Source organism: Corvus kubaryi, unplaced genomic scaffold (assembly GCF_017639235.1).
Source record: "Corvus kubaryi isolate FWS band 111438036 unplaced genomic scaffold, C.kubaryi_AGA036_p1.0 37272, whole genome shotgun sequence".
Taxonomy (NCBI): domain Eukaryota; kingdom Metazoa; phylum Chordata; class Aves; order Passeriformes; family Corvidae; genus Corvus; species Corvus kubaryi.
Window position 1 is genome coordinate 360672 of NW_024581084.1, and position 16057 is coordinate 376728.

The following is a 16057-nucleotide window of genomic DNA, read 5'->3' on the forward strand; positions in this document are numbered from 1 at the left end:
GGCAGCCTCGGCCAGGGGGATGCACAGCAAACTGAGCTGAAACCCAGACTATGGGGGAAGTGAGACCAGCATCTGCCCACAGCAGAGCATGGCAGGGACATGGCAGGGAAGCACAGAAGTGTGGCGAAAAAAGGTGGAAAAAGCCAGGAAAAACATTAATTATGTCTTCCCATGTCTCTGTAGGTTCAGCTCAGTGCTCTAATACCCAATGGATGTACCTTTCCTTGACAGCTTTGTAACATCTAAAAGGAAGAAAAGAAACCAAAGAGGAAGCAAAATGTGGGGGCCTTGGTGGTGACAGGGCTACAGCTCTTTGAATGCCAGCTCTTCTCCCTGCTGCATCGTGGAAGCTTTTGGTCTCTGCTAAACTGAGCTTTGAGCCGATGTGGATGGATCAGGCACATGAAAGACCAGCAGCAACAGTTCCTAGAGGCTGAAAGAAGGGCTGTGAATCAGGACTTCTGCCTTTTCCTATAGCCATGGAAGGGACTGAAGTCTAAATCTGGGTCTTTGTGCTCAAAGTCTTGATATAAACTTATTTTAAAGGGAAAAAAGAAACCCACAACAAGAAGAGAACGAATACTCTCAGGGAAGGGGGATTGAGCAGTCTGAGCTGCACATTGTTCTTAACACCAGGATTCCCTTTTTACTAAGCCATTTCTGACCCCGGCAGTGTGCAGCAGGCAGGAAAACCAGGTTGGACTTGCAGTTTCTGGCAACAGGATAGAGGAAATCAGATAAACCAGCTTGTACCTACCACCTTGCTGTGAATTAGGGCTGTCCTTGTGTTTCACTTTGGCACAATCAATTTTCAGAATAAGAGCCTTTCTTCTACGTGGCCAAGGGGTTTAATTCAACCCTGTAATAAATGGCCAGCTAACAATGGGCCAAACTCAGCTTGGACGTTGCTCTAGTTAATTAAGAAGAGTAGCATTGGGGCTAAATTTGGCAAGGAATGTGAAGTGACTGCCTTCAGAGGCAGGGAAGAAAAACCCTTGCTTAGCTCACTGCATCCAGCTCTTCAAATGCAAATTAACCTGTCAACATCTGCATGCAGCCACCCAGGACAGCTGCAAAAAGGAGCTCCCTGCACCCAAAAGAAGGGCTGGAAATGTTTAGTTCCAAACAGCTATTTTCTAAAATAATTTCTAGTAAATAAGAATACATTTGAAGTGGTAAACTGAGCATCTGCTGCATGAAATGAGTGGAGGACAGCATGCGAAAAGAAACATATGCCAAGTATGCACTTCAGATGCATTGACTACTTGCCTCAAAACCAGAGAGAATTTAAACATATTTGCAGCAAACACCAAAAAAAAAAAAAAAAAAAAATTGCCTCTGCAACCCAAAGAAAAGCCTCGAATAACAGCACAAGTTCAGCTTGGCCATACCTTGTCATTCCCGTGGTGGAAGGGAGCAGTTTGTTGGATTTCAGCTGCTGCCTGGCTTCTTTTCCTCAGGCACCCGTAAGGAATGCCAAGCCCAGGCGGCTTTTGTTTGGAGCAAACAATGTCCCTTTACCAGTACATTTAAAAACCCAGAAACCAAGTCACTGCCGAAGCCAAACCCTAGCAGATTTGCTTCACTGGAGGGAAGACAGAAAAATACCCCTGTGCCTTTTACACAGTGCCTTATCCACATTGTAGGAGACGGTAATATTCTGCCTGGGACCGATTCGCGACGTGTTCCGTGGAACCGCTCCGGCGCTGGAAGGGCACTGCTGGTGACTCAATCTCTGCCTTCAATACCCTGCAACTCATGGAAATTGCATTTCAGTATTTTGTTGAGCCCATTATTCTCAGACAAAATCTCTGCTGACTTAACTGAAGCTCTTACTTACAAAACAAGTACAGGGTAAGGCTCCTTCAGAGGAGGAGAGGTTGGATTCCAGCTCTAAAGGGTGAAACTCTTCTTTGCGAAGCAATGTGTGGGAATACTTTCAGTATAACAGGGCATAGGATAAGCTCTGATGTCTCTTTTTTTTTTTTCAGGGGTGCTGTCTGTCTGTCTGCTGAGGCTTTGCTAAGTGTTTGGTTCTGCAGCCGTGATCTCAGGGTGCAGCCATCTCTTGTGGTCCCCTTGGGAGGGAGGGAAAACAAGCCATAAGCAGCTTCTGCAGAAACTGCTTTGCTATGATAGTGGTGTAATTAAACAGGATGCAAAAATCCCAGAGCCATAAAAACCCATGGGTTGTACCAACAATTTTACTCATCTGTGGGTTTTCAGGCTGAATCAGGGCTGAGCAAGGAGATCATGAGAAAAAGATCTCTGACTCAGTTGACAGTGTTGGGCTTTATCCTGTTCACCTTGGCACATTGTAGCATCTTAATAACACAATTAAGAAGGAAAAAAAGAGAAAAACCTCTGGAAAATTCAGAAACCTACTGGTTCTCAAGGAGAACCTTGAAATAGAGATATCTCTTCCTGTCCCTTCTCCGCTTGGAGTTACATTTCCAGGAGCGAGGAGCTGCCGTTGTTCTGGCACTGAACTGCCACGGCCCAGCAGTTGGGCTGGGGCTGCATCCCCTTGGTTTGCAGAGCAGCACAGTGTTGCTATTGAGTGTGTGTCCACATGGCAACAGCAGTGGTGCTCCAAGAATTCGATTTCCATGGTGCCCCTGGGCCTTGCCTTGACATCTTCATTGTTCCACGGAGAAATAAAAAAATAAAAATCCAAGAGTAGCGTAAATGCAGTGCAAAATACAGAACACTATAGGACAGGGTTACCTAATGGTTAATTTAGAAAGGAACATATCATTAAAAACGTATGAAGGTGGCTACATATTTATGCTGTATAAATATTTAAAGGGATGCCTCTTGTAAGGGCAGAGTTCCAAGCTACACCTAAAATAACGTGTGTGAAGGAAAATTAAAAGAATATTTCACCATTTGGGCTTGTTTAATCTGCCTTGGAAAGGCTTTTTATGCCCAGCTACTGAACATTAGTATGGGAAAGGATATCAGACAGAACTCATTTGAGGTGTAATTCTACCAAAGTCAGCAGAGTTAAACTGAAGATGATTTTTCTGGCCTTTTAAATAGAGTGTAATTTTCTCTATGGGTAGCTATTAAATGCTATTGAGAGAGACTGCGGCTGCTGTTGGAAGGGCTTTCTGGAGAGGTCATTCTGTCCCATGTGAACAGCACCAGTGAAAAACCAGGAGTTTTGTAGTTCCTACAACTTGAAGAGTTCCTGGAGGCTCTAACTCCACCACACGTCACTGCCTGACCCAAAGCTATGAGCACACATCTATTCTGAGTTGAGACATCCTGGCTTGACATCCGCTCCCACATCACAAGAATTCTGCCCGTAGAAATTGCTTAAAATATTGGAGGGGGCATTGCAAAAGATATCCATGTGGGCATTTGGTCCATCTCTGTCAGAGAGGCCACATTCCTTAAATACACTTTCTGAGGCTCAGCTGCTCAATCTTGACGTTTTGGGGCTGTTGGGGTTTGTGTGCTTTTCACCAGCTCTCCTAAGCACTGGCTGAGGTGGCCATTCCCTATCCTTATTATTTGGGACACAGATTCCTGCAGCCTTCTCTGCACATGAACCAATTTGAAGGGTGTAAAAATACCCAATAAGGTACCTCCTGCATGGACACAAGGCTGAATAAGTCCTAGACGAAAAGGTTCCTATTTTGGGGGAAATTGGGAAGATGTCAGGATCTCTCAAAAGGCACCACAAGGATCTGGATCTCCCGTGGATGGCTCTGCCCCTCACATGGGGTGCTGGGCCAGGTACCCAAAGTGTGGGGTTGGGCAGGAGCCAAGATGGGTTTTCTTCCTGCCTGCACAGCCAAGGACTCTGCCCTCTCTTGCAGAAATTAAGCTCAATCCTCAGGCAAAGCAGCAGCAAAATTTGGATCACAAATCAAGGTAAATCTTAGTTTAAATGGGGGGCAGAACCCAGAGAATTATTTAGCCATTTTACAAAAAGCCTAACATCCTCTTGGGATGAAAATGGGAACACATGAGACCTCATAATTTATATATGTATTAACTTCCCACTGGTGAAATTAAAATGCAAAACAGTGTCTCTAAACAAAACCGTGAAGCTCTGTCCCTTGAGAGAGTTAAAAATGAAATGGGCAAAGCATCTCCCACAGGATCTATTCTTACCCTGGTAGGACTTTGGGCTGGATCGTAGGTATTCTCTTTCTCATAGCCACAATGCTGAGCTCCAAGAAAGGATTTGTCTGTGCAATACAGTGAAGCTCAGCAATAATTGCCCATTGTGCTCTGTGATGAGCCATCCCTTTCGTTCTTCAGTAACCCGTGCACCTGGACTTTAACTAAAACCAAATAATATGCACAGAAAACATTTTTATGTAAGAGGAGGTGAACATCACTAAAAATCAGAGAGCCTTTGTATGGCATGCCAAACTGCTGAAGCGAAAAAATGTCTTCAGTGAAAGGGCTCAGATGTGAGCATGTTTCAGTGCACAGCTCCAGGAAAAACTCTGATAATAAATGTGAGCTTGTTATCGTTGCTTTTCAGTGGGAAGTAAAGCCGGAAGCAGGGTCGTGCTGGCTAATTAAAGCTTACATTTTCATTCAAGCACTGCATTTTAATTATAAACTGGTGACACAAGTGTCACTTAGTTCCTACCCTGTTTTAAGTGTGCACACATATAAAAAATGTTTTCAGTTATTAATTTATTCTTGTGATCATATTCATTATACCACATTATGTCTACCAGGCACGTGTCTAATGACATGTTTGATACACACTAATTCTTATGCCTCTTTTAATACAGAGCTTACACAGACATTTTAGGCTGAGCACGGTGCCAGTTGGCCACCAAAACAGGTGCACATTAATGCTATAAAATCAGCATTAGGAGCTGTGTACCCATATTCTGGCCAGCTGCAAGCACTTGCTCAGCCCTCCCAGGGCACAGCAGTCATGCCAGAAAAATGGGATAACCTGTAGGAGTAGCTGCATCCAGTGCTGATGCCTGGAGATGCTGATGGTGAGGTCCTGCTGCCCAGGTCTGGCCCTGATCCTGGACCAGGATACAGCTCCGGTGTGCGAGTGCTCCCCGATCCTGCAGAGCTGAGCGTGATGGCTCTTTGTGTAGCCAAAGCCCTGGGTTAAGACTTTAAAATTCAGGTGTAAAATTTCTGGCCTGTTTTTCCTTCCCTATGGGGTTTTTGTGCTGTGCCCAAAGACTGTCTCCAGCTAGAACACTGCCATTTATACACAGAAATTAAAATAAAATGAGGAAAAAGGTCACTGGAAGATGGCTACCAAGAGTCACCAAGTAAGTAATTAAAAAATCAGATCAGGAACGCAAGTGAAAACAAGGAAAATATCCCTAGAAAGCAAGTTATGAAGGTAAACCTCTTTCAAAAGCATGGGGTGGAACAGGATAGCTGTGTTCTTCCCCTCTGAATTTGCTACCAAACTATAAAGAGGATTCTGTTTTAATAAGCACCACAGTAGCGGGACACTGCAAATGAATTGTTCGAACAGCTGTAATTAGAAGTGGTGCTGTGAACATAATTCCTAAAGGCTACATGGTTTATTTCAGGTCTTGCATCTTTAAGGATCCCAAAGCACCTCAGAACTGTCTGCATTTGTCAGCGCTAAAGGCAAGGACAAGAGCACAGCAAAATGTGCAGAGCAAAGGAGAAATGTTTCCCATCCTCTGGAGCAAACCATGGGATGTTTAATCTCACAGTGAGCAGATTGGCACAGTCTTGGATAAATATATTTTGAAACACCCAAATAACTTAAAAAATGAAATTTGGTTGACTCTTAGTGTGATGTAAGCTCGGATAGAGGTTGAAAGCCCCCCCCTTTGGAAAGTCTGCTCACTGTCTTGGAGCATCTTTTGTCAACAAAAATGTGTTTTCACAGTGGGCAGAACTGGGGGGACGTGGACCAGCTCTGATCCAAACAGAGGGTGGGAACATCCAAGCAGCTCCACACATGAGCCAAGAAACTCAGCCTCTTGCTACATTCAGTGTGTGCAGAGGGGCTTTTGGACTGGAGCTGTCTGTGTCCTACTGCTCCGTCTGGAAGGGGTCAGTCTGTCTGCAAAGAGCACTCTGGTGACCCCCAAATTGCTGTCATGGCAAATAACTGAGCCCCTGCTGGCTGGCAGAAGGATGAGGGTAAGGACCCAACTGGTTTGGGTTAGCAACTCGGTTTTAAGAAACATTTCCAAACTGTTACTGAGCTCCCAGATCTATTAATTGATGTTTAATCATGTCTCGGAGAGCTCTGTTTGATACTGACGTTTTCCAACAGTTGCCCTAATAAAATGCAATTGAAATGGTTAACGTTGTTCCTGAGCTCCAACGGTACAGAATAAACTGCCTTCAGCCAGGTGTACATCAGGTGGCTAAATGGGAACAGGAGGTTAAATCTGGGAGGAAGCAGAGTCTGGAGCTCTCCCTCTCCAATGGAAATCAAGTTCCTGAAGTTTTGGTAGTTCACAGTTGCAAGCAGATCACCTTCCCACACTCAGCAGAGTCATATCTGGAGCTTAACAATCCATTTTGGGCTATTGGCTTCACTGGCTCCAGTACCAGGGCTCTGTTCAATGAATTTGAGGGATTCAACCCTGTTCACAATCCCTGTGGATGAAAATGTGATGTGACACAATGCAACTTGCTATTTCATCATCTGGCTAAAACCAAACTAACACACAAAGAAACCAAGTCTAGCAAATTTTGCATTAAAAGATATGCATTATGTAAAAGAGCATTGCTATGATTTACTTGAATTTAGAATATCCACTGGACAAGGACGATTAAAGCCCACTATTGCCATTAGTGAGTCATGCACGGAAGAGTATCACAAACTTTCATATCTGGATACCTTTGAAAGCTCAGCCTAAATAGTCACAAGGTCTTCCAGCACTGAGAGTTTGTTATTTCATTTGCTTGCAGGCACTTGAATGCTGGGGGCTGAACTCTAAAAAACCTCAACAGCATGACAATTCTTCCAAAAAAATCATCCAGTGCCCTGCTATCAGCTATCACTGATAGCCAGCGAGCTGTGAGATAGGTGTGCGCAGCTCTGATAGGTATTTGCAATAAGTTATAGTTTGGATTTGATTACATTTAGGCAATGTTCCTCTGGCAAGATCCTATTTCAAGTCATAATTGTGACATGTCATGGTTCCTTTTTAATGCCTTGCAGCACCAATAGATAAACTGTGCCTCTGGGATGCAAGGAAGACAATAACAATCCCAGTGTTATTGAATGCTATATATTTAGACAGGAGAAAATATCCAGTCATCCATATTCCACAGAAAACTGCATCATTTAAAAAGTATAAATGGGAGACAACTGATCTGAAACCCCTGGTAGAGAACTGGCAGTGACTTAAAAATGGTTATTAACTTAATCTGAAAAAAACCCTGGCAGCTAAACAAGGGTGGTAATTCCTGCCTGAACTGGGTTCCTCTCCCACTCGAGCAGGGGATGTTCTGCACTTCTGAATATCTCAGAAACATTTGGCATTATCAAGCTAACAGGACTGGCTAAGCGAGACACATTCAAAGGGCACAACTAAGTGGCACAATTCCAAAACAGCAATTAAAAGGCGGAATGCTTGAAGAAGAACAATAAAAGAGGTTAATTCGTATCAGGGCTTGGCAATTGGTACAGGAAATACTGTAATTCCATAACGTGCTCTCCCTTCACGCAGCTCTTCATACTACGACCGAATGTTTATAATCTATCATTCCTTCATGGATAACATTTGACAAGAAATGACTCAATTCTGTTGAAGAATAATATACAGGGTTATTTTTAAAGTAGGCAGGAGCCTGGATTAATCCTGGGAAACAAGTAAAACAGGTAGAGAAAAAGAGAACCCAAACGATACCTTTGGATTAGTAAGTGATTATATGCTTTTCATTGGCAGGATGGCACAGAAGATGGTCAAGAGTTAAGAAGATAAATTAAAAATCTCAAATTTCTACCTGGGGCAGTATCTACTAGTTTTCTAGAGAAGGACTCATGCACTGTCATCGAAGAGCTAATTTCAAAGGTATCTCGTTAGCAGAAGGAAGGTTACAACTTTTCAGCAAGAAGAGGCAAAAAAAGAAAGAGAACAAAGATGTTGAGATGACAGGATGCAACGGGAAGGAGGAGAAAGAGGGGCTGGACTATCTGCCAGGCTAAATCAAGAACCTCTTCAACGCTTCTACTGCATTTGACTCACAGCATGCAACAACTGGCGAAAATGCCCCCAGATCTGAGGGGAAATCTAGCTAAAGTCTGTGTAGGCTGGGCTATCCATCCTGCAGGCAGCTTGCTCGGAGGCTTGCTATTTTGAGATAGTAGAGAGGACACTTGTCATTAATATTATGATAAATCTCAATATAGAGAAAGCCTCAAATCTTGCTGTGGTCCCCAGCACCTCCGTCTGCCCCTCAAAAAAGTCACAACCACACTGAAAGAAAAAATACGAGCTGAAGCCCAGGAAAGAGCCACCTTCCACGTTAAAATGCTGAAGACAAAATGAACTGATGTACTTTGGGAGTGGAGACAAATAACTAAGGGAAAGAACTATCTGGGAGTAGAAGAGGGAGGACAAAATATGTTGCAATCTAACTGATCAAAACACATTGGAAAAGTGAGAAGCTTTAGAACAAGGCAGAAAAAAACCGTGAAGTCCTGCCCAGCACTGGTGCTGTCTGCTGAAAACACCCCTTTGTTCTGAAGTCATAAATGTGTATCAGCCTCTCAGACATATGGGCAGTTGTGCATTTATCCTGTTTATTTTACTACTCCTGTGCATCTTGCCTTGCCATCTGTTGGGAAGAATTTGGATGCTGAACCATAAGTCTGAGATATAATAAATACCAGTAAACAGAAATCTAAAACGAAGATAAGCACCGAGTAATGTTTGGAAGCAGGAACAGTTTTTCAGTTTGATAGTTTGATTTATTTCCTGAGATGAGCCTTGGCTCAGAAAAGAAGGACCAGCAGGAAAAGGTCCAATTGAAGGGACAAATCTGTGATCCCTTCTCTTATATTGGCTTCATATTGGCATAATTCCACCGCCTTCCTAGAAAGCAGTTAAGTCTACGTAGGTGGAGGATCAGACTTAATCCTGTCCCTCAAGGAAGACATGCTTAAACACCAAATATTGCATATATAAAACATAAGTTGCAAGCAAAATGTTTCAACCCCATTTAAAGCAGTGTTCATGCATCTTCCCTGAGCTGGGCAGCCCTATCGCCGTGTCCCAGTTTCTCCACATCTTCGTTTCCATTTTATTATTAGAATGAGAGGGAAGTGGGTGGAAAGGAAGCACAGTTATCCCTCCTAGTCAGGGGCAGAAAGATAAAGTAACTGGCCCCAGATCAAGCAGGAAACCTACCAAAGCCCAGAGCCACAAGCCCATCCTCCTCCTCCTTCACCTCCTCCTCCTCCTCCTCCCCCCTCTCCATTTTCAGTTTGGGGATACAGAAATTCTACAGAAATCGCTGTTCTTTAACACATAAACCACAGAGACACCAACTAAATATCTGGGAGCTGGGAGGTGTTAATAACAGACTTCAGATTACACTCAGTACCTAAGTACTCCTACCTCCTCAAAGGAATTAGAGATGAGATGAAAGCACTTGCTTCCCTTCCTAATATTTTTTTTTTTTCTCTGTTTCTGGAAAAATACACAGGACTACAGAATGGAGACATCAGATACACTCCCCTTATCCCTGAGTTTTTTATGAGGTGTTCTGCACCTGGCAAGACTGACCAAAGCTACAGGTGGAACAGCACGACCTGAGCAGAGGTGACACTGTGTGACCCAGCAAATGGGAAAGAATGCACTGAAGGAATAATCACTGTGTTCAAATTTCACAGGAGCAAAAAAAATACATTTTTATATTGACTTGTTTTACCAGTTTACACTGGCGAGGGTCAGTAGAGCTGCCAGCAGGCAGGGCAAGCCCTGGCAGTATCTAAAAAGAGCAATAAAAGCCCATGGCAGAAGTTCAGTTAAAGATAACAGCTGCTGGACGAAGCCCAAAGGCTGCATTACATCATTGCAAAGGTCCCCACAAACCCCAACATGAGTTACTATGGCTCTGAAAGATCCTACCACAAATGCCACCTGTCAAGTCCTCAGAACGTGCAGTGTAACTATACACAGAATAAAACAGTAACTACAGCACAACACAGCCACGAGTATCCTATTTGTACAACCCAACGCCTCCCTGACTCTTCACAAAACATTTCTGAAACCTCCACAGAACAATCCTGTAACTGAGGTAAGATTAATACTCTCCACATTGCATCCTGCACAGTAGAAGGAGCTTTACAGCTGGATTACAAATCTGCTTTCATTGGTTTGCAGCCTTCAGGGAGCATCGCTAATGCACACAGAGTCTTTGGGATCTAAGTTTTGCACTGGGATATCTGACATGCTGAGAGCCACGGGGAAAAAACCAAAACCTTTGTGTAGCCTGATAGCTCCTAACTGGATGTGGAGTAGATCAAATTCAAGAAAGCAAATTAATTCATTAAAGTGACATATATTCAGTCAATTAGCTTCAGATCCCTGTTTCATAGAGCAGGGAAGAATAGACGTTTTGTGACATCAATATGATCATTTGAGAGCCTCTGTAGAAATGTTCAAAGAGGTGCACTGAGGAGACACATGCTTTTTTTTTCATTTGAGAACAGATAATACCTTAACCCATCTTCTGCTGACAGGTCCTCCAGCACCAAATTTCTCAGCATTTTAAAGTATTTTATACTATGGACAATATTTCGAAGGGATTGAACTCTGTGTCCAAGAGGCAGCTCCAAATTCAGAAACTCTAACAAATGGAATGCTCTTGAAAAAAAAATTAACTTAAAAAGGCTATTAAAAAATCACTCCATGAATTGCTGGCAAAACTGCCCTGCTTCTGCCAGGGTTGCAAAGCTGACATTGGAGTGCTAAGAATTGCTCTTAAAAACAGTGAGTAAAACACATGGACCTTCCCCATGTGTTTTACCAAGGAAACAAAGATGGTATGAGCAGGACATATGGAATGAAAGAGTGAAAATACGGGCTGAATCTCAGCAAAGTCCTTCACTAATGGGTTTATGTTTGTGTTGAAAGATTCATGGGTGAAAGTTCACTCTTCAGGAGTGCAATAATACGTACATATTGTCCTAAAAATAGGCCATGGCATCACAAAAGAAGTTTTTCAGAGCAGAGACACCCATTTGTGTATTCTCCATTTGCAACCACTTTTCTTCCATGGTGTGAGCACAGGCTCAAGTGCCTGCAAAGACTAAAAAGAGCAACCACCTCTTACAGAGCCTGTGGATACAACCTCCAAGACAGGTCATGTCTGCTCTTAGAGTGATTTAACATTTGCTCTACACCAAGTAACACTTCGGCCACAGAACTGGAAGAAAAAGTCTGCATTGTATTCAGTTTATTACAAACAGTGGTGATGCTGGAGCTTCATAGCTGTGCTTGGAGAATACTAAGGAATATTCATTCTTTTTGGATGAGCCATGAATTTGCAGTATTGATGGATAGCAGCCTGCCTCTATTTGCTTGCCTCAAACACTGGTATAAGCATTTTTATTTTGTTTTTAGGAGTATCCATGGAAGCAGCGCATGTGGGTGCCGCAGCTCCCATGTTTGTGCGCATTCATCCAAGCTGGAAGACTTGCAAATAATTGTGCAAATGTGCGTTTGTGCAAGTTTTCAAATCATAAATGATTTACTCGATCCTTCCTCCCCATTATAAATGTTCCAGCCATGCAGCCAAAAAGGACACGTGAGCTCACATGAATTAAATAGCCAACTGCACCACTTGAAAAGTAAATGGCAAACAGACACTACTAAAAGCAGTGGACACAATGGGTTCAAAGAGATTCATATGCGAATGAAGTGTTTAATAAAATACTCTTTGAATAAATTTAAATTACAACTACATTACTTGATTTCCTATCTTGATGTCACAGAGCCAGCAGAGCGCTCTATTGTGAGCTGTCCTATTAACTTCAGCACGATTGTTCACCAAGATAAGCAGTTTCAGTGGATAAAGTGGTGGTTTTAACATTGTGTTTTCCTAGGCAAATACTTTAATCAGATCTTCCTCGTGAGTAAGACTGCGAGGCTTACAAAGCTGTGCTGCACATTTCCCATAGGAATAGGGGCTGCTGGGAAATCTGAGTGGTTTAATCTCCCTTTCTCAGGTTAGCTTGACCACAAAATGGTTATTCACAGGACACAGCTTTTGCTGTGTTTTCAAGATCCTGCTCTGCACCCAGGGACCCACAGCTTGTGACAGCCACAGCTCGAGTGTGGACATGGAACAGAACAGCAGCCACGCGGAATGGGGATGATTTGCTCTTCTTGTGAATTTGTGGGCTGGGGTGCAGGTTTCAGGTTGATTGGCTGCATGGGGGCTCTGTCAGAAACTCCCTACTCTGGTGACATTTCAACTTCAGCAGCCAAGGCTGCATTTACTGTGGTTGTCTCGGGCCCAGAAAACCAAACCACAGCTTTTCCAGAGCCCCTGGGCCATATTCCTGCAGAGGCTCAGCCCCTTCTGTCCTGCACATCCACACCAGGAATCATTTCCGTTTCTGACCGAAGGCAATTACCTTGGATATTACTTTTAAAAATCCACGCAGAAACAGAGTGCTGTTATTTAAAATCCACTCAATGAACCTCCTACCTCCACCTTTGACAAACATGCTAAAAGAACAAAACTGGGATTAGACAGGCAAGAGTTTGACTGATGTATCATTAACGCTGCTTCTTGAGTGACTAAGCTCCATAGTAGTAACAACTACTAGTACTGAAACATTATTTCATCCCTGCAGCTCCAAACAAATAATATGCTTGATCCCTAAGCTGTATCACTCCAATTATGATGCCAATTTGTTGTAAAATATTGTTTCAAAGAAAATCAGGAAAACATTGAGGAGCACCTGATAATTGAATTACAAGTTTATCCTTTTACATCCTGTTTCAGTAACTTTGTTTGAAATCTTGAATTGGGGCTACTGAACAGGTGATTGCTCAAAATCCAGCATACAGATTGTTTTATGGATAGAGTTGAGAAAGATTTTACTGGGAAATTTCAATTGACCTGAAATTTGCGGAGCGAAATGCTTTATGTATGTCAAAAACAATTTCAGAGGCTGTTTAAGGCATTTTCAGCTTCTGCACATTTGTGTCTCAGATTTGGCTTTTTGACATGAATGAAATGGCAATAAAGACCATTAAAATAAATGAAGGTGGTTTTTACAATTATTTCTCCAAAACACCAGAAGATTTCTAAAAATAGGTTTGAAGCCAGACCATTTAATCACATATAAAAATCCATAACTGAAGTTATTTTCCTGCTAGGTATCTCCTCAGAATTGCAATATTACCTTTATATTACTGAAAGACTCACCCACTTCAAATGAATGAGGCTCTGAAATGGTCAAGAGAGTATTGTTTTAAATCAGCTTCTGGAAATGGTTTTATTATTTTGTAAAACAAAGGAATGGTTCCATGTTGAAATCCAAGTCCCATGGTATGGTTTAAAACATGAATAATTTAATGTATCTATAGATTTTATCTTACAAAACAGAACATACTGAAAAAAGAGGAGAGAATGTAGTCTCTGCTCCTCATCTCTGTGAACAGATGACAGCTTTCTCAAATTGGGCATTCTTAGCACATATTTGACAACTTTAAAAATTGTAACTTTATAATTTGATTATGAGCGTTTGAATTTTGAGCAGAACAGCTGCCTTGCTGATTGATGCATCCCATGAAATCCCTTTTTATCCCCCAAACTGGTGGGGGTTTGAGCTTTACTTGCATACAACTCCTGGGTGCAGCTGTTCAGCCAATACCCTGGTGAGTGCCAGGAGGGCACCGGTGCTGCCCAGTGGTGCAGTGAGACTGGAGCTCGGCCGCGTTACTGGGAGCTGCTTCAACACTGCCCATTCCTCACAGGTCCCCTGACTGCTGTTCTCCTAAATAAAGTTCTGACTTAAGCCCAGGTGAAATCAAGGCAGAAATTCCACCAGTTTCAGTCAAAGCTGCACTTTACTTCTATGAACGGTGTTACTGGGAGACCACACAGAAATCCTGACATTGGGAAACTCAGGGATTTTTCCTGACAGGTCCAGCCTAGCTGAGCAAGCTCAGCAACTCCTGCAAGATGCAAACAAACTTATTTTCCATGAAAAACAGAGACTGAAGACACTTAGAACAAGCTCAGTGAAGATCACAAGATTCAGTTCAAGTGGAGGATGCTCAGCATCGCTCAAGCAAACTCAGGAGCTCTCAGATGCAAGCCTGCATTTTCCAGGTGCCGTAAAAGCCCATGCTGAGAGTTAGATTTCCTTTAAGAGTCATAAAGTCAAGCATTGCTATTACCCTAAACCTTCACATTTCAATAATCCTTCCTATCTTTAGCATCCAAAAAGATTTCCTCTTTGTACAGCTCTTCCATGGATGCCTACTATTACTAGGTAGCAAATCCGATATTTTAAGAGAAAAATCATGTTACACTGTAGCCTTAAATCATTAGCTAAAGGAGAAGATGAGAACATGCGTGAGAATGAGGTGTTTTCTACCACGCCACAGCATTTTCTGGGGAGAAAAAAACCCCATCTGAACACAGCTGCGATTCTGAACTGGAGCTGGACTCGTCTGGGCTGAGCCGTCTGTCAGTTGGAATAAAGCACAAAGCCAGGTTTGCGAAGTTCCCGTGTGCTAAGCCGTGCTGATGGAATTGGGTGCACAGCAGCCCGCCCTGCAAGTGCATCCCTGTGGGGAGAAGGGCTCCGGCGTGCCCCCACCCCCACGAGCCACAGAGCAGCTCGGCACAAGTCACCAGCGTTCCTCTGCTCTCCCTTTCCCCCACACTCTCCCTTTCCTCCAGCACCACGGAGGCTCTGTTGGCTGTTCACAGACAGAATGGACCAGCAGGTGAGGAGATTCAGAGCCACCGTGGTGGCCACGGCCCCCACTGACAGCACAGGTCCCTTTCCCGGGGATGTGCCGCTTTCCCACGGTCAGAGCCCCGCGCTCTCAGCTGGCAGATGTTGTTTCCCATCTGGGCTTTGCGACCTGCTCTGCCAAATCCTCGCAACACCCATGTGCTTCTTTGTCCCGGCAGCTACCGCCGCGCCTTCTCCACAACTCCATTTTCAGAGCGGGAGCCACATGTTCGGCCTCTACGGGGAGCGCGGTCTGCTGCCCAGCCCAGCCACTAAAACACCCATCTATTTATTATTACTATCCTTCAGCCTGACCCTCGGGCTGTGTTAAGCAACCCCGAGTCCACACTGAGGCACCTGAGCGGTGGCAACACCACCTTCACCTGAGCTCCCGGTGCCTCTGTCTGAGGGCAGACTGGGAGGAAGTGGAGTTCCCACTGTCCTGCCCGAGAGCTGTGGTTGAGCTCCAAAGCTCCTAAAGCTCCCGGGGAGGTGCCCCAGCCCCGAAGCCTGCAGGGCTCAGGTACGCCCCAAAGCCCCCAAAAGCCCCGACCCCGCCAGGAGCCCCTCAAAGCCCCGGCGATTGTCGCGGAGCGAGGTCGCCCCCTTGGGCAGCGCTCCCCTGGGCAGCGCTCCGCATCCCGCCGCCGGTTCCCATGGCAATGTCGGAGATGCCGGTTGCCACGGTAACGCCATCCTCCTCCTCGGCCGTGTCCGAGGCAGCGGCGCGGCTCCGGCTCCGGCCCCGGCCCCGGCTCCGGCGGGGCTCAGCCCGGCGGCTCCGGGTCCAGCTCCGGCTGGGCTCTGCCCGGGCTCTGCCCGGCGGCTCCGGGCGCGCAGCCGGGTCCCCCCCGGGTAGTTGCTCCCCCCTTCCCCGGCGCGGCCCCGCTACCTTCGAGGCAGCAGATCCTCCAGAGCCCCGAGTGCGTGAGATCGCCCCGCGCTCGCCGCGGCGGCCCCTGCGCCTCGTCCGTCGTGATGTTGGTGCCGTTGCAGATGTGGGCGCTGGAGTAGAGCCAGTAGTCGGTGCCGATGGCGATGGCCATGAGGCTGAAGGCGGCGAAGGCGCCCACCGTGGTCAGCAGCATCTGGACGCCACGGTCACACCACACCATGGTGCTTCAT

At 44.8% G+C, this 16057-nt stretch overlaps 1 protein-coding gene across 1 annotated transcript in view; it reads right to left on the bottom strand.

Annotated features, from left to right (window-relative positions):
- Nucleotides 1-16051, bottom strand: part of CACNG4 (calcium voltage-gated channel auxiliary subunit gamma 4) — a 43399-nt gene extending 27348 nt beyond the window's left edge. The window contains exon 1 of the mRNA XM_042025481.1: nucleotides 15825-16051. Coding sequence (XP_041881415.1) covers nucleotides 15825-16047 — 223 coding nt within the window. The 5' untranslated portion in view covers nucleotides 16048-16051. The remainder of the gene's footprint in view (nucleotides 1-15824) is intronic.
- Between the last annotated feature and the right edge of the window lie 6 nt (nucleotides 16052-16057).